Raw genomic sequence first — 16,672 nt, 5'->3', positions numbered from 1 at the left:
AGGACAAAGACTAATACTATAAAAGAGGGTTAATTTAAAGGTCAAAGCACTAGAAATAGACATGTTCATACTCATCCATACACCATGGAAGACATGGCATTAATCTTCCACACAGGGAGTGTGAATTTCTAATGGGGTGACCGGAATGGGTGACTCCATTTGAAATTTACACTCCCTGTGTGAGAGATTAAGGATTTGTGAAGGGCGTGTATGGATTTCAACTAAAATTGCCCAATAAGATAGTGTTATGTGTTAAATAATTTCAGATTAAAGATTGTAAATGAGGTTTTTTGAGGAGTTTGTACAAAATCTAAATATTTGTGTCAAAATGGAAGGAATTTCCCAAAGACATATCTTTACACAGGGTGCGTGCAGCCACCTCTATTTCAAATTCAAGGACTTTTCAAGGACTTTCAAGTACCCAAAAATTAATTTTCAAGTACCTTTGAACGGAACGACCCAGAGATAGGTGTGTGTAAAAAGTAGAAAAATACCCAGTGGTCTAGTCGCAGCAGCCCAGTGCATACCTGCCAACTTTTGAAAACTAGAAATAGGGACACTTGCGAAGCAGAGTGAGCGTAGCGCTCACGACAGGCCTGGGCCAAAACCATCTGTAATAGGCATATTCTGTTACATTGTTTAGAACTCATAGAAAATATTTCTCATTTTCTTTATTCAGGGACCTCCTGTCCATGTGAAGAAAAGGACAAACCAGCAGATGGGGCCACACCTGCAAGACGACGCGTAGTATCCATATAGACACTATGGGTACTGTATATAAGTGTACATTTTTACGAATTAATATTTCGTGCTTAGAATCATTAATTTTAAGTTTCCTTACATTGACCTGTGCACAAAAGGACAAAGACTAATACTATAAAAGAGGGTTAATTTAAAGGTCAAAGCACTAGAAATAGACATGTTCATACTCATCCATACACCATGGAAGACATGGCATTAATCTTCCACACAGGGAGTGTGAATTTCTAATGGGGTGACCGGAATGGGTGACTCCATTTGAAATTTACACTCCCTGTGTGAGAGATTAAGGATTTGTGAAGGGCGTGTATGGATTTCAACTAAAATTGCCCAATAAGATAGTGTTATGTGTTAAATAATTGCAGATTAAAGATTGTAAATGAGGTTTTTTGAGGAGTTTGTACAAAATCTAAATATTTGTGTCAAAATGGAAGGAATTTCCCAAAGACATATCTTTACACAGGGTGCGTGCAGCCACCTCTATTTCAAATTCAAGGACTTTTCAAGGACTTTCAAGTACCCAAAATTAATTTTCAAGTACCTTTGAACGGAACGACCCAGAGATAGGTGTGTGTAAAAGTAGAAAAATACCCAGTGGTCTAGTCGCAGCAGCCCAGTGCATACCTGCCAACTTTTGAAAACTAGAAATAGGGACACTTGCGAAGCGGAGTGAGCCTAGCGCTCACGACTACGGCCGGGCCTCCAGGGGCAAAGCCCTGGTGGGGGTTGAGGGGACGAAGCCCCCCGAAGCCAAAGTCAGAGGGTAAAAAGAACATTTCAAAGCTCCTGGCTTGTTCTACACTTTTAATAAAAAGTGCTTCCTTCCAGAAAACATGCTTTAAAGTTTTGAGTTTCCTATACTTTTATGCACAAGAGACACTCTTAAAAAATGTTTTTTGGCTTTATTACATGACCAATATGGCTTACGTTGATATATGTGAAGCAGAAAAATAAAACAATAATTAACCATTTGTGCTTGCATCCACTGCCTCCCCCACCCCCACCAACTGGCACCCCATCCTGGACCTTGATGGTCAGTGTGCTTTTGGTAAAAATTTCAGGACGACAAACATTTTAGCAGATTTAGCACCCCAAAAGAGACCATTTTTGACATAAAAACCTGTTTTGGACTTTTTTTGAAAAAACGCTTCCTTCATCCTAAAAAAGTGGTTTTAAATATTCACTTTCCTATACTTTTGTACATGAGAGACATTCTTCAAAGTGTTTTCTTGGCCTAATAATATGGCCTACATGATTGAAATTGATATATATAATGCACAATATAAAAACAATGATTCATCAAATTTTGACCCCCACCCCTCTTCGGGTATGTGGGAGGGGGCCCACATGGGGGGGGGGTACTAATGAATGTGCCTGAAGAATACATTTTATGATAAGAGTAATTTGTAAAATTCGGTATGTTAAACATACACAGAGTGATGTCACTACAAATTGGGACTAAAATAGTAGGCCTATCCCAAAGGAAATACATAGGCCTACACACACTCACTCACCCCCACCCAACCTCCCCCACCCCCATGTTCACAACGACGGCTACACAAAGCCAAAGGATACAGCTAAAAGGTTCATATCAAACCTTTGACCGAAGTTTGTTTCCATTTAGACTTAAATATGACTTGATATTAGAGTATACATATAGGCCTATACATCATCAGCATCATCAGTCCAGCATCATCTCAAATGTCATCGTTCATTAATGCACATGACATACTTCTTACTTGGGTAATATTCATTGAGGAAAAAGAGATGAGTTTTTGAACGCAAAACCGACACAATCATATAACATGCTGGTCCGATAATGGACTAAAATTCATCAATTTTGGGCATGAAAAGGTGTTCTCAATAAGATAAAAATTTGACCACATGCATGCTAAATGGGTACCTTTATCTAGTCGAGTCATCCAGTCAGGGTTCTAAGGAATTTTCATTTTAAAATTGGAAATATATGAGTCCAAAAAGAGTTAATGTGTATATAGCCTACAAAATGAAAAATATATAGGCCTACAAGACAGATTTATTTCCAAACTTCTTTTCTTATTTATTTGTAACATAACTTTTATTGTTTCAGCACATTTTTTCTTTAAGGACTTTTCAACAAAATTCCAGGACTTTCAAGGCCTTGAAAAGGCATTTTAATTTTCAAGTACTTTCAAGCACTTTTTTGGCTTTTCAAGGTTCTGCACGCACCCTGTTTACAATATTCTAAATAATATTTCATACTATTTTTTGCTGCTACACTTTTCATTTTTCACCACCAACCAATTGCTTGCTCCCCAACCTATAAAATATGTTAGCAACACATATTTTGTCTCATACTAATTTCATGTGATCTTTTATGTTATGAAAATAAGCCACTAGGTAACATCAGAACCAACATACAGGTGTCCCTAAAAGGACTGTATCACCAGAAACTTTAATATTTAGGTATTTTAATGCCTGAACCAAACAGGACTAAATACATGTGTAGCTGATGTGTTTAAAAAACAAAACAGCCATCATATACTTTTAAAACTTTGACAATTCACCGATCCTTTCTTGAAAATATAAGAATGTTATGAAAATCCCTCTTTTTCAATTTGTTCTCCAGATTCAAATTTCAATGAATGACAATAGGTGACTCATGCGCAGTAATTGGTACTCCAGATACAGATCACCGATTGGTATTTGAATCCATGGAATGATTTGAAAATGTGGTATTCTTGCAAAATTACAAAAACGGAGCAGTCCATTGTCAAAATTATGTATGTGATGGCTGTTTTATTCCTAAAACACATCAATTAGTCAGGTTACTATTTAGTTGGTGCATTTAAATATACTAAAATTAAAGTTTCCAACAATACAATTCTCTCATGGACACCTAGTAACATGTCTATTCATGGGCCTTGCTATGTCATGCTATATATGTTAAACATCAAGTGCATCAACCATGTCAGAAATGCCATCAATGCCACCACTAACACAGAGTCTCTACCGTATGAGGCTGCAACAACTACTTTTCCTTGGACACAAACTCAGGATGCCAGAGGAAGAGCTTTGTAGAATCTACACACCACCACATGGAAAAAGGAAACAAGGTCAACAAAGAATATCTATTTGTTTTACATACAGAGGATACTGGGGGACACTTGACACTATGCTACAAGCAGACGCAATCTCTGCATTAGCTATATGAACCATTTTATGGAGAAAAGTTTGTGATCGACCACCTGTTCCACTGAATGAAATAAATGATGACGAAGATATAGAATACAGATAATTTTTAAATCTGGCATCAAGTGAATTCAAGTACAAAAACATTATATTTAACAAACTGTAAATAGTACTGATACCACCAATCAACATATTCAGTATTGTAATTGAATAAATAAAAAAACAAAAACAAGAAAAGATATAATTCAAACTTACATTTGTAAGAGATGAACGAATTAATGTGTTCATCTTTACGACATCATGTTATATACCAATTCTCTCTAATTAAAGCCCACCTCTCAAATGGCCCCACAATATTTTCAACCAAACGGTTCCATAAATGCTGTCAAAATAGCATACAGTACCCGTATTTTCGAACATATGATCGCCGATATCTCGATATCCATATGTGCGGCCATTGTTTTTAAGTGTTTTCAGTTTTTGTAGAAATTCCTTATTGTTTGTGGAGCACTGCCAGACAGTACTAGTGCAGTTTTTAATTTGTCAAAAAGACCTCATTAATGCAACACCCGGGGTGTTAATTAGAGAGAATAGAGTATCTAAAAGCCTAAAGGTCCATTCATACTATGCCGCAATTGTTTTACAGTGTGGTGCATTGTCGATATATCGATTACTTTTTGCCGCAACTCACCTCAACGTGTCGCATTTCCAAGTTAAAATGTATTTAATTTTATTGCAATCCCACCATGCAGTATTTTGCAGTACCACAATGTACTGCACCGCAAAGCAATTGCAGCATAGTATGAACGGACCTTAAGGCTCACCTGAGTGTTCGTTGCACCATCAAAGGTAGATATATTTTAAAAAATATTGGAAACATACGTTTTCCAAATATTTTTTTTCAAATAGTGTTCAATTAAAATCCTTACATAGGCTGAACTGGGATTGCACAAAATTGTTCAATATATGTGACCCGCAACCACGAAATGAGCGTCAAGTTTAAAGTTTGTAGGTTTTGAGACATCCTTGCTGACTGAGTTGATGTTCTTTGTTTGCCGTGCACCTGTACAAGCCAATAGTATGTTCTTTGTGAATGGCCCACTGTGCCACCATTCACGTAGGACATACAGACGTAACAGGTGCATGGCAAACAAAGAACACCAACATAGAAGCCAGGGCGTCTCGAAAATACCAATTTTGACTTTACGCTCATTTTGAGGTAGCAGGTCACATCATTTTGAGAACAATTGTGACCATCCATCTCAAACCGCTCGTAAAGTCGGCAAATTGTATTTCGAGTTACAGTGCAAAATGTGCATAAAGTTTGTATTCATATTTACCTAATGTTTGCCCTACATGTTTCTCATTTTAGTGTCAGTCAAACACCAATCTTTAATCCTATTGTTGAAGAGGATAATAAGCTTATACTTATGTATAGAGTTAGTAAATAGCTCTAGTCTTTGTTTTTGTGGTTGGTTAACTAACAATCAACAATGAGTGGACATTCCTGAACCTCGTTGACTTGGGGATGATTTGAAGTGATCGCCAATTATGGCAATTTGATATGTAATACCAGTGATGTGGAAAAAGAGAAATAATGTAGCACCAAAATAATGTACCCTTTTACTGAAGGAGCACAGTTTAACAAGCCATAACTCCGCTTCTGGATATTGTTTGAAGTCTAATGATATATTATTGTAAAGCTTATGATATATATTTTCTAAACACGGAAGAAAACAAAATTGACCAGGGGATGACTTTACGAGCGTTTCGATGTGGACGGTCACAATTGTTAAGTATATCATTTTGAGAACAATTGCTAAGTATATCATTTTGAGGGAAAAAAAAAAGAAAAATCAAATATGTATTCGAAGTTTATATCATGCTACTTCCAACAGCATCCAAAATTTATGTAAAAATATACTTTCTATTTTTCATAGTTATTCAAGGCAAATATATTGCCCTTAATTTAAAACCAGATTTCTCATTTTTTACATTCCCAGTTACATCTAAAAAGAATTCGTATTTAGTTTTCAATCAAGTCTCATAATTTGGAGAAATTAGTTCTGTAATTTTCTTTTCTTATATTAGAAACTGTACAAAAAACATGTAGTAACAAATAATAAGATGTTTAGCAAAGAAACATTGGTCTTTACAAAATTATATTCATATTGGGCTGTTCCAGTTGAAATCGCCACACCCCAATGGAAGACATGACCTTAAATAAGGTCAAGTCTTCCATATTGGTGTATGGATTTTAATTGGAACAGCTTATTAGATATTCATGTAAACATGTTCATATACCTGAGTTCACAAGTCATGCATAATTTTGCATAAAAATTTGTGCACACATATCCAGCAAACACAAAATAATATTTGAAATATTTCAAATTTTTTTCAAAAAGTTATGAAATGTTAAATAACTCAAAATGTTTTCAAACACTCTATATCCACAGAATGTCAACATGGAACTGAAACATATTCCTTACAAATGTTCCAAAAGTCTTTTATCATCATTAAAATAAGATTATACATGTAGTACAATATTTTGTGGTAATTTCACCTGTCACATTTCATGGAACAACCGGCCCTCATCAGGTGATGCTGAGACTTTTGACTGTTTGGAGTTGGTCTGTTATCTCTTTCGTCCATGGCAACATGTCACCTCATCCATAGATAATTCACCATTGTTTCTCTACATGATTGTGATTGACTGCATTCTGAACTCTGACCTTGCCTCCATTCACGTCGGATGACCTTAATCTTCTTCTGGCGGATAAAACGATGAGCCGAAACCACACCACCTGAAGCGCCAGTATGATAAGGCATCCCACGTTACATTTCAACGGGATACTCCAAGGAACTTGTACGAGATGTAACTGTTTATATCTTGCATAGACTGAATACATGTATGGGAAAAGCAGAATTGACAGATGAAAAACAGCACCATGAAGACAATATCGTTGATTTGAGCACCAAGGTGGGTTTATACCACTGCATCTGAATTTGGGTAAATGTGATCAAAATGAAATGGCTTACATTGGCTGTATCAAAGTGAATGGTATCAGTTGCCAGTGCTACTTCAAAATTTAGTCCACTTATTTTTTTGCATAATGTTATAAAAAGTTATAAAGCTGTAAATTCAAGTCATTTCGACTCAATGTTGCATTTGGAAGAAGCAGGCTTTTTAATAGATATTAAAATCTGCTGGGGTTAAAGTTCTTGAGTAATTCATATCACAGTTTGCTTTAAAGTCATCTCAAACTGGAAGATATCAAGAAGCGTATGAGCAGCTTGGGCATTTGGTAGTACATGTACCATCTGTACCAATCATGACATCACAAAACCACTTAAAAGTCAGAAAATACCAGTCTCTTATACTCCCAATTGCCACCTATGTAGATAAGTCATACGTAAGTGAGACTGCCAAATACATTGATTCCTTTGAAACAAGACTGCTCCAGTCCATCCCAGGAGTTAACCTGAACAAAATGATGAACCTACACAAGTACAGGGCCTCAAATTTAGCGAGAATCTGACAAGTTTGCAAGAATCAGAATTGATTCTCCCCACGGATCATATCCATTCTGCACACGATAAGTTACAACGATCAGTTGATTTTCACTTGATTCTCAACAGATGAGTTTATGAAAATCAATTTGGATTCACGCAAGGTTTAACATTATTATGTTTTGATGGATCCAAGTTGTGATAATATTGGATCCAAAACATAATAATGATAAAATTGGATGCTTTACGCCCAATATTTATTGGTCTCGCTATGAGTTGTAAAATATTGGACTCGACTATGTCTCGTCCAATATTTTAAAACTCATAGCTTGACCAATAAATATGGGCTCAACCGATCCAATTTTATATCAAAATTGAGCCTTTGAAGTACTATTTTGAAGCCTAATTTGAATTAGGCACCAAGGGTGAAACATAAATCTACCATTCATGAAATTTCATCGGTGTTTGCTGGTATATTGAATGATTAAACTAAAGTTTTGATCCAAACACAAAAAAATTATTCCTATGTTGGAATTTTGAGATGGCTACTCAATCTTTCATCAGCGAGACTGAGACTGTGATGTTGATATCAGGTCGTGACCTCTTTGGCCTTAGACATGATCACAGTCTCTTAGACTCCTGAAAGTTTGAGCCTGTCCCCATCTTGGTTGAGAGATGGGTAGCTGACTTTGATATGCACTGCCTCATTGACGCCTCATTTAAACCACCTGTAATCTCTGTTCAAGATCTTGACCTGGTCTAAGTTCACAAAACGTCCAGGTGACTCAATGTCGATGTAGTTTGAGACTCTGATTTCAAAGAACTATAGTCTTCTATGTTCCATAAACAGTGTTTTTAAGGAGAATTCTGTCCCCTATGTAGGCTTCCATACACTGGCCTTGTGTCATCATGACCTGATCACAGTCTCAGTCAGAGGATGTTTAAAGACATTCCCACAACCCAATGGGGTTTCTGACCTTGTATGTCTGGCTTTTGTACACATGTGGTACAGTTGATCATACCTTGCATTGGGATTGTGTGCAAATATCTGGTGTTTTCATCCTATTATTTAACATTCAAAACATCGAGACTTAGGAATAAAATTAATGCAGTGGGACAATATGAATGTTTCCTGTAAGAAAATCAAATATCAGTCATAAGTCTCAACTATTAGCTTGTTGGCTGCAGTTTTAAAACTACCATTTTGTGTGTGTGGCAATGGGGACTTTGCCTTTAAAATTAGGTTATATTGATCAAATTTCCCAATCATAGTGCATTGTAGGAATGCCTTTAAGCCTCCTCTGGTCTCAGTATTGCCGATGAAAGATGGGACAGCCATCTGAAAATTCCAATTAGGAATATTTTTCTTGTGTTTGGATCAAAAGTTCGAAACTCTACTAAGCTATCAAGACATACCTTTTGCAATATATATCTGAAATTGTAGAAGGGTGTACTAAGCTCTGTCAGCAGGAGACATCCCATGAAGAAATCGCCTTTACCATTTCTAAAATACTGTAGATGAAAAAAAAAAAAGATTGACATTGTGGAAACATGTACTAATCCCTAACATAATTACTCCCTATTCTGTAAAAATACAAATAATTGTTTGGCCACATAGGTTTCAGACTAATTTAGCCTAAAATGAACGTGTGCTTTGCACACAAAACTCTGTAATTTTACCCTATTTTGGCCCAAAACACTGTGTTTTTTGGGCTAAAATGGAAGACGCACAGCACAAATGTTGCTTTGGTTTTTCTGCAATTAGGATTTTTACGGGGGGGGGGATGTCCGGTCCCCCATGGCAAAATTTAAGGCGAGACGCGTTTCCCCCGCTTCCGCTGCATATGTTCAAATTCGATAACGACAGATGGAGGATTACTATCAAGTCAGGTGGAATACATTGTCAGTAAATTGAAGTTTTAAATTTGAATTAAAGACATGCATAAAACCAATAAATTCAATTGACTATTTATACTAGTAAGTGACGTTGCTGATGTTGTCAACTTTAAATGCCGATCCTAAGCATCATTCATTAGTAACAAATAGTAAAGCTATACTTGACACTGAATTGATTGAATTTGATTTAATAGCGAATAATTTAAAATCAAATTACGACTTTTTTCTCATGTAAACAGAATCTACCGACTCTACTACCAATTCCAGAGTAATACAGTATTCAGATGACCTATAGATGAGTTGACCTCAATGTTTATCAACAAAGGTAAGGGACTGGTATATCGATATGCTTGAGCGAACTGCCTACAACAACTAAACCGTTCAGCCTTATTGTGAGGCGGGAGTTTTAAAACTAAAGCACGGGCCCTGAACAAAATAAGATGCCCGCACATACTGCCATGCAAAACACAATGGAATTAAATAATGATGCATGCGCTTACTGTCAGGCAATGACGTCAGAAGTCAACTCATCTATAGATTTCCAATTTGGATTACTTACAACAACAATTGGAAATCCGACTAGCACAATTGCCAGATGATGAAACGTCAAAAGCCATTGTTTCTTCAGGAATGCTTTGAATACGGGAAGGAAGGCACCTGTCCTGTAAGACCGCTGAGTTTGGAATGTAGTCAGCATCGCATAGATATCATAGAGCATGTATGGTACACCAAATGAGCAATATGGAATCAATATTGGAGCCCTGAAAATAGAAAACACAATGCAATTAAATGACACACAAAAGCACAAATTTGAAAATTTTGTTAATTAATTTATTATCATAGGCAGGATATTCCAGTTGAAATCCATACACCTGTTGTGGAAGACATGACCTTAATCTCCCACACAGGGGGTATAGATTTCAAATGGAATCACCCATCCAGGTAACCCCATTTGAAATTCACTCTCCCTGTGTGAAAGATTAAGGCCATGTCTTACATTGGGGCGTATGGATTTCAACTGGAATAGACAAATTTTCTACTAAAGATGTTCAGCCTTTGTTTGAGTCATGTTCCTTTTCTCTACAACTGTGGCTGTAGAAAAAGCTGGATATTTGCAGCAGCAGAAAAAGTGGTAGTAAATTGCTATGGCAACTTATGGAGTCACCCATTCAGGCAATCCCATTTGAAATTCACACTCCCTGTGTGGAAGATTCAAGTCATGTCTTTCATGGGAGGTGTATGGATTTCCACTAGAATAGCCCATTCCACTACTAGCTCCCTTTTTTAAATTCATATTCTTAAATGTGACCAGCTCCAACAAAAACTGGAACAAGTCGGCAGACATATTTTTGAGTTATAGGCCTTTAAAGATGACATTCCCATTAAAAAAAATGAAATTTTGGAATTCTTAATTTCATGGTATTTGACTGTGGGACTAAGTGGACTTTCAAAAACAGTTGAACTATGATAATCCCTATTCAATCCTGTGTAAGGTAGGAAACTAATTAGCCCATTACTCAGAATAGCAATTTGGGAAAACATCAAGGTATCATTTACAAAATTATCCTTATCTTGAAAAGTATTGATGCTATTTATATAATTTTAGTATCATTTTAAAGTAAAGCTTATATTGTCTAGTGCTTACATTTTTATTCAAATCATGAAATGTCAAAAATGTGACTTGTCTCTGATTTTGTCAGAGCGGATCACATGATTTTGTCAGAGCGGATCACATGATTTTGTCAGAGCGGATCACATATTATATGTGATGTGATCAAGCAAAATCAGTTGCAAGTCGGATATATTGATTTTCAGATACATTGTATAGTCAAACAAAGCCAATAATTTCTTTTGTTGCATATTGTTTTGGAAACACTTCAACTATTCATAAATTTGGAACTAAATGTTCAATTTCGACGGTGTTTTCTGCCAAATGTAGCTTTGCAAATACTTCATACAATCACGTAAAAAACTAAAAATTCAATATTCCTGACTTCAGACTGATTTTGCTTGATCACTCCACATATATATTCACTCATGAGATAAGAGCAAAAACAGCTCCCATCCCGAAAAAAATGTGATGCCTTGGGGAATAGCAGTATTTGGACAGGGGTGTTTACCAAACTATAATGGTCGTATGAAAGTGAGCCACAAATGTCGGACACAAATGCAATGCAGCAACTATTTAATATTGTGGTTTTTTGAGATGGTAAATAAAAAGCATCTAGGAAGTAGACTAGGTACAATAAACCAATCGCGGGTAAAATTTGGCATAATATTCTTGTCGGTGTCTAATCATTTTGACTACTTTACTTTCCAAGTAATGTTAGAGCAAACATATGTGACCTGCTCCCACAAAAATACCAAAAAAGACCTCATTCCCCCTGGCATAAATAGTGACCGGTCCCTTATATGGATACTTACACATCATACAGTACATCGTCACAGGTTAAGTAGATAGTGACTAAACCTACGGAGCAGGACATGACAGCTTGAATAGCAGATACCAGCCTGTAAGAGGGAGTCAATAGTGACCGGTCCCTTATGGATACTTACACATCATACAGTACATCATCACATGTTAAGTAGATAGTGACAAAACCTACGGAGCATGACATGACAGCTTGAATAGCAGATACCAACCTGTAAGAGGGAGTAAATCAAATCAAATGATAAATATACATCTGACCCCCCGAAGTTGGTCCTGGATGGACGAAGTTGCATTTTGAGGGCTCTCTATCTTTTTAAATGACTTAAAATGGCAGATTTGAATTCTACACAAAAAGGTACCCCAGGATACATATTTTTTATGGGTTCCCATTATACATTGGTGGACCTCCAAACATCGTCTTTCGCGTTGTGACGTGTGTTTTTACGTGACCCCCCTATATTTCAAATTGCTGCCACAGGAAAACAAAATGGAGTATGTTTTGATTTGATTTGATTTGTTCGGGGCTGGGTTTTGACAACCCTGGATAACCCAAGAAAGCCTCTATTGAAGCTTATTTCCATTGGGGTCCATTTGAAAACCAGGACGGGTTGGGAACAGTCAGGGGTTAACACCCTACTCTTTTCAAAACTGGCTGCGAGGTACATGTACAGGTATGGCTCTCTGCACACGGGACCAACATCTTAACGTCCCCTCCGAAGGACGGAGTACTTTCATGATTCATTTACCCAATTAAATGAATCATGGGGAGAGCGGAAGTCTGAATTTAATCTACAGAGGTTGCCAATTAATTTCAGACTTTTTTTTTCCAAGTCAATATCCCAGCAAATCGCCACTGCCGGGAATCGGAACCTGGGACCTCATGCACTAAAGGCAAGTACCCTAACCATTGCGCCACGCTCTCCTGATGAAGCTCAAATTTTCAGGATTTTACTTTCTCACCAATATCTAGCACCACACAGAAAAAAAATTGAAGAGGAGCTGCGGTGCACATCCCTGGAGTTGACATGGATTGACTCAATACCTTATTCCAGTCATAGACTTTAAGCATCATATTTCGAGGCGCGGAAAGACAGCAAATTGGTGTCCTATGACCTTTCACATTCTTTTGTGGCGAGTGACATGGTCTTTCAATTCACGCCCGTGTCCTTGGCAGGCTTGATTTATGCTTCAGTGGTCATGAAAGAATTCAAAAGATAACCTCTGCCCCAATAATCCCAAGCTATTGTCTGAAACTGCACCTCGGAAGATGTATGATAAGAACTCACTCTTCAAATCATAGTCATGTAATGACCAAAAGATAAATTACTGACTATCATTGAGGACTGAGTTCCGCAGTCTAACTTTATTCAGCGTAATCAGTACGGCACTAGTCGGGATTTTACGTTGTCAATATTACTTTCGCATGGACTGACATTTTTTTGCGGGCTCGCTAGGATTCTAGCGAGTAGATTTCTTGCAATATTTGGCTTATTTACCATCCAATTTATATCCTTCAATGTACCTGTATATTGTTAGCATATCAAGCGCAGTCAAAAAAGTTTTTTGATGTTTCTGATCGTCACGATGAAACATTTAAAAAAAAAACATGACTTTCTCAGTTCTCCCAGCCATTTTGTTTACTTGTTGTTATCGGCGTCACCAATTAGTCTCGACCTCACTTGTGCACGTGGCTGTATCGCGAACACGACTTGACGACAGAAACCGGCTGTAGATGAGGTGGGTCATCTCGTGACTTGCATTGTCTAACCACCGATCACGCTTGTAGGACGGAGGGGGGTCGACGGCTTGGAAATTATCTTTAAAGTATCAGAAATTCCAAGTTTAATTTACTTGGATACATTGAATATTAAGATAATGTTGATTTGGAGATCAGATATGTGAGTACCAATTTCGTATAAATTGACTGAATTGCAAAAAAAAAATTGTTGAAATGTTTGAGCTGCGCAAAACGTTAAGTGTGTAAATCCCATTGACACACAAAATGGCATAAGCCAGTCTCAGTGTACAAACGGCGTACACGAGACTGGCAAGCTAGTACTAGTACTACTTAGTTCCAGTAACTGTAACTCGTCGTACCTAGAGTTACAGTTCACTCTATTATTATCTTTTCCACAAATAAGAAACATCACAATATGTGGGCTCATTTTGGGCTCTAAGGATGCAGCTGAGGAACTCTCTCAAGGACAGTTTGGGCATGCACTGACGATTTTAATCCCATTGTACCAGGGTTTGGGCGTGCTTGGATGATTTTAATCCCACTGTACTAGTCTATACTCCCAAAGTTGAGGTAATTGATCAACATTGATCTCATCTTTTGGGTGGGTTCAAATTCCCAGGGTTGGCAAAACCTGCAATCTTCATGGGAGTAATTTACTTAGTGCAAAAGTGGTCAAAATATTGCTCTGCAAAATGTCTTGATTTTCATGATTTGGATTTATCATATTGAGCAGCATTCTACTTGTGATGTTTCTTCTACACTGTAGGTATGCTAGGTGAATTTAAATTTGCCATCAAACTGCATCATTTTATATATCAAATTAAAGCCCTTGAGTAAACAAAGCCAAAACTGAAAACCATTTTTTCATAGCACTTTCCGTAGCAAAGTTACATCTTGTCAAAGATTGACTTTCATCAAAAAGTTTCAGCTAGCAAAATTCCCCAAAACGGCATTTCGGGGGTGTTTCTAGGTCTTAGTCTCATTATGATAGCAGCTTTTTTTAATGGAAATGCTATCCAAATCCCTCTAAAATTCCATGTGCGGGTGACTTATCACCATAAAAAATCATATATTTGGGTCAAGTGAAGTATAGAAAACATATTTATGTAGGTTTCTTTCTTCGGGCACTCGTTTTAAATTTCTATGTAAAAAATGCATTGACATTGTCGGCGAATTTGACTGACTAGCAAATGTGTTAACTAAGGTTTGCCTGGGTTACCTATACACTGTGTAGAGAGGGTCTATAGCATCTCTAAGGTAAAACTGACAAATACAAGGTATATTTCTTGATGCTTGAAGTTTGGATTTCTTAAACGTACAGTGCATCCCTATGTACCGCTGCAAGACTTCAGGTCAGTAGATGTCATTATGTTTATGATAAAGACTAGTCACTGTTAATGGTTTTTCCTATAGCCGTGTACTCAATGCGGACTCCCTAAAGTCCTAGTGAGTAGATTTTCTTGGAATATTTGGCCTATTTACCTTCAAATGTGATCCCTACATGTACTTTGATTCCAGTAGAATATGCAGCGTAGTAAAAAAGAAATTTTTGGCGTTTCTGATCGTCACGATGAAACAATTTTCAGGACAAAATCCCTCGTGCCGTTCTCCGTTGCATTTGTTTAGACGTCGGTAAGAATTACGTAAGATGAGAGGAACTTCCGTGTACTTAATTTATGGGAATGTTCTATTATGCGTAGGGGAGACAGATTTATATTGGTGTGTTTCGCAAAGAGGGCGGATTTTTTAATGTGCTATGTGCATATGTATATATAAAGAAATACAGAACTGTATAAATTATTCTTAAAGGAATCTGACAACACTTTATATCTCTGAAATGTGTATATCTGTTTTGTATTTTTGCTATCCATGATGCTATTTTCGTGACACAAGTATGTCAACAATGACATGAATTAGCCAAGTGACTTGCAATCTAAGAGATATAGAAATAGTAATGATAAAAGATTTTATTTAATTATAATAATATTATTGATATTTTTGGTGGTACACTGATTAATAATGATATTGGTGTGTTCTCGATATGTGAAAATTAGGTGGCCATCAATTTTAGCGTTTATATTTTCACGCGTGACCTTGTTGTTAATCTAATTACCAGTCGTTCAAATCCGTACTTATTGCTGGCATTTTGGGCTTATTTATTGTTGCATTGGCAACCCTGGATATTCCTTGTTGTCATCTCACTCCCTATGCCGTTAACGCACTGGACGTGTGATCTTCCCGCATCACGTATGTCACCCACTGAATTATGAAGTGTTCCTAGTTTATCTCACCATTTTGGGCGCTGACCTCAATGCTTAGCAATTAGTGCGACTGGTAAATGAGCCTACTGCGCATGCGCAATAGCATTTGTTACAATTCACTGATTTCAGTTCGTGATCATTTTTGTGGGGCATGGCGAGAGAGACGGCGTCAGTAAATCATCTTTATTTGCGAAATTCAAATGATATTGCGTTTTAAGAAGTTGGTAAGAATCCTGGAATTTGGGTTGATCCCATTATGAGTACAGTTTTATATGCATATTCCAAATTTCAAAGAAATTTGTTAAAATGGAATAGCGGCGCAAAATCTAAAGCGTAAATCTCCATAGAGATAGCGTGTAAATCAAATTTACACACAAATGGGAAATACGAGGCTCTGATGGACATAGGAACGGCGTCCATGAGCCTCAGCGAGTCTAATAAAGACTGAAGTCTTGCTGACAGGACTAAGTACTAGTCGGTAAGCTTACCGCATGGAAACGGTGGTGGCTGCTTCCTCAACTTCGTCGATGTGTTCATATTTAGTTACAAGTGTAACTCGAAGAAAACTACGAATAAGAAAAAACAATGTCAAAAAGAACACAACACCCAATGTGAAGTAGACTAAAGTCATATTTTGTTGACATTTTCCTTGCCCTTACATACAGAGGAGCCTACTTTTCGGCACCACGTAGAGCAGGTTATTAATATTAATGAAGTGACGTCATGCACCGTGTTTTGAGATTAAAGAGGAACTTGCCGATAATCGATACGTTGAAGAGGAACTGATCGATTCATCGGTATCATGTCAGAGATTATAGATGACAAATAAATTAATAAATAGATAAATAAATAAGTTCTAGCATTTCCAGATGAATGGTAATTGCATAGATAAATTAATAAATACAA

General features: G+C 37.0%; 1 protein-coding gene across 2 annotated transcripts; it reads right to left on the bottom strand.

The window, feature by feature from the left end:
- Window positions 1-6,678: 6,678 nt before the first annotated feature.
- On the bottom strand, window positions 6,679-16,420 carry LOC140154800 (ceramide synthase-like). 2 transcript variants are annotated; one of them, XM_072177379.1, is made up of 5 exons: window positions 16,255-16,420; window positions 11,893-11,979; window positions 9,896-10,097; window positions 8,857-8,952; window positions 6,679-6,930 (listed from the first exon to the last, which is right to left on the bottom strand). In XM_072177379.1, the coding sequence occupies exons 1-5, from the start codon at window positions 16,395-16,397 to the stop codon at window positions 6,814-6,816; spliced, it is 645 nt and encodes a 214-aa protein (XP_072033480.1). In that variant the 5' UTR covers window positions 16,398-16,420; the 3' UTR covers window positions 6,679-6,813. The 2 variants fall into 2 exon arrangements, with proteins under 2 accessions (XP_072033480.1, XP_072033481.1); XM_072177380.1 differs by lacking the exon at window positions 11,893-11,979 and adding an exon at window positions 11,761-11,847.
- Between the last annotated feature and the right edge of the window lie 252 nt (window positions 16,421-16,672).

Source organism: Amphiura filiformis, chromosome 6 (genome assembly GCF_039555335.1).
Source record: "Amphiura filiformis chromosome 6, Afil_fr2py, whole genome shotgun sequence".
Taxonomy (NCBI): domain Eukaryota; kingdom Metazoa; phylum Echinodermata; class Ophiuroidea; order Amphilepidida; family Amphiuridae; genus Amphiura; species Amphiura filiformis.
The sequence above is the reverse complement of the archived record's forward strand: the minus strand, read 5'-3'. Positions and strand labels throughout refer to the sequence as shown.

What these genes read in the sequence shown, in the direction of transcription:
- LOC140154800 (XM_072177379.1), bottom strand. Translation starts at nt 16,397, where the DNA reads ATGACTTTAGTCTACTTCACATTGGGTGTTGTGTTCTTTTTGACATTG. An exon ending in GCCACCACCGTTTCCATGCG is followed by an intron (nt 11,980 to 16,254) that starts GTAAGCTTACCG and finishes TCCCTCTTACAG; the next exon opens with GTTGGTATCTGCTATTCAAG. An exon ending in GATGATGTACTGTATGATGT is followed by an intron (nt 10,098 to 11,892) that starts GTAAGTATCCAT and finishes TTCTATTTTCAG; the next exon opens with GGCTCCAATATTGATTCCAT.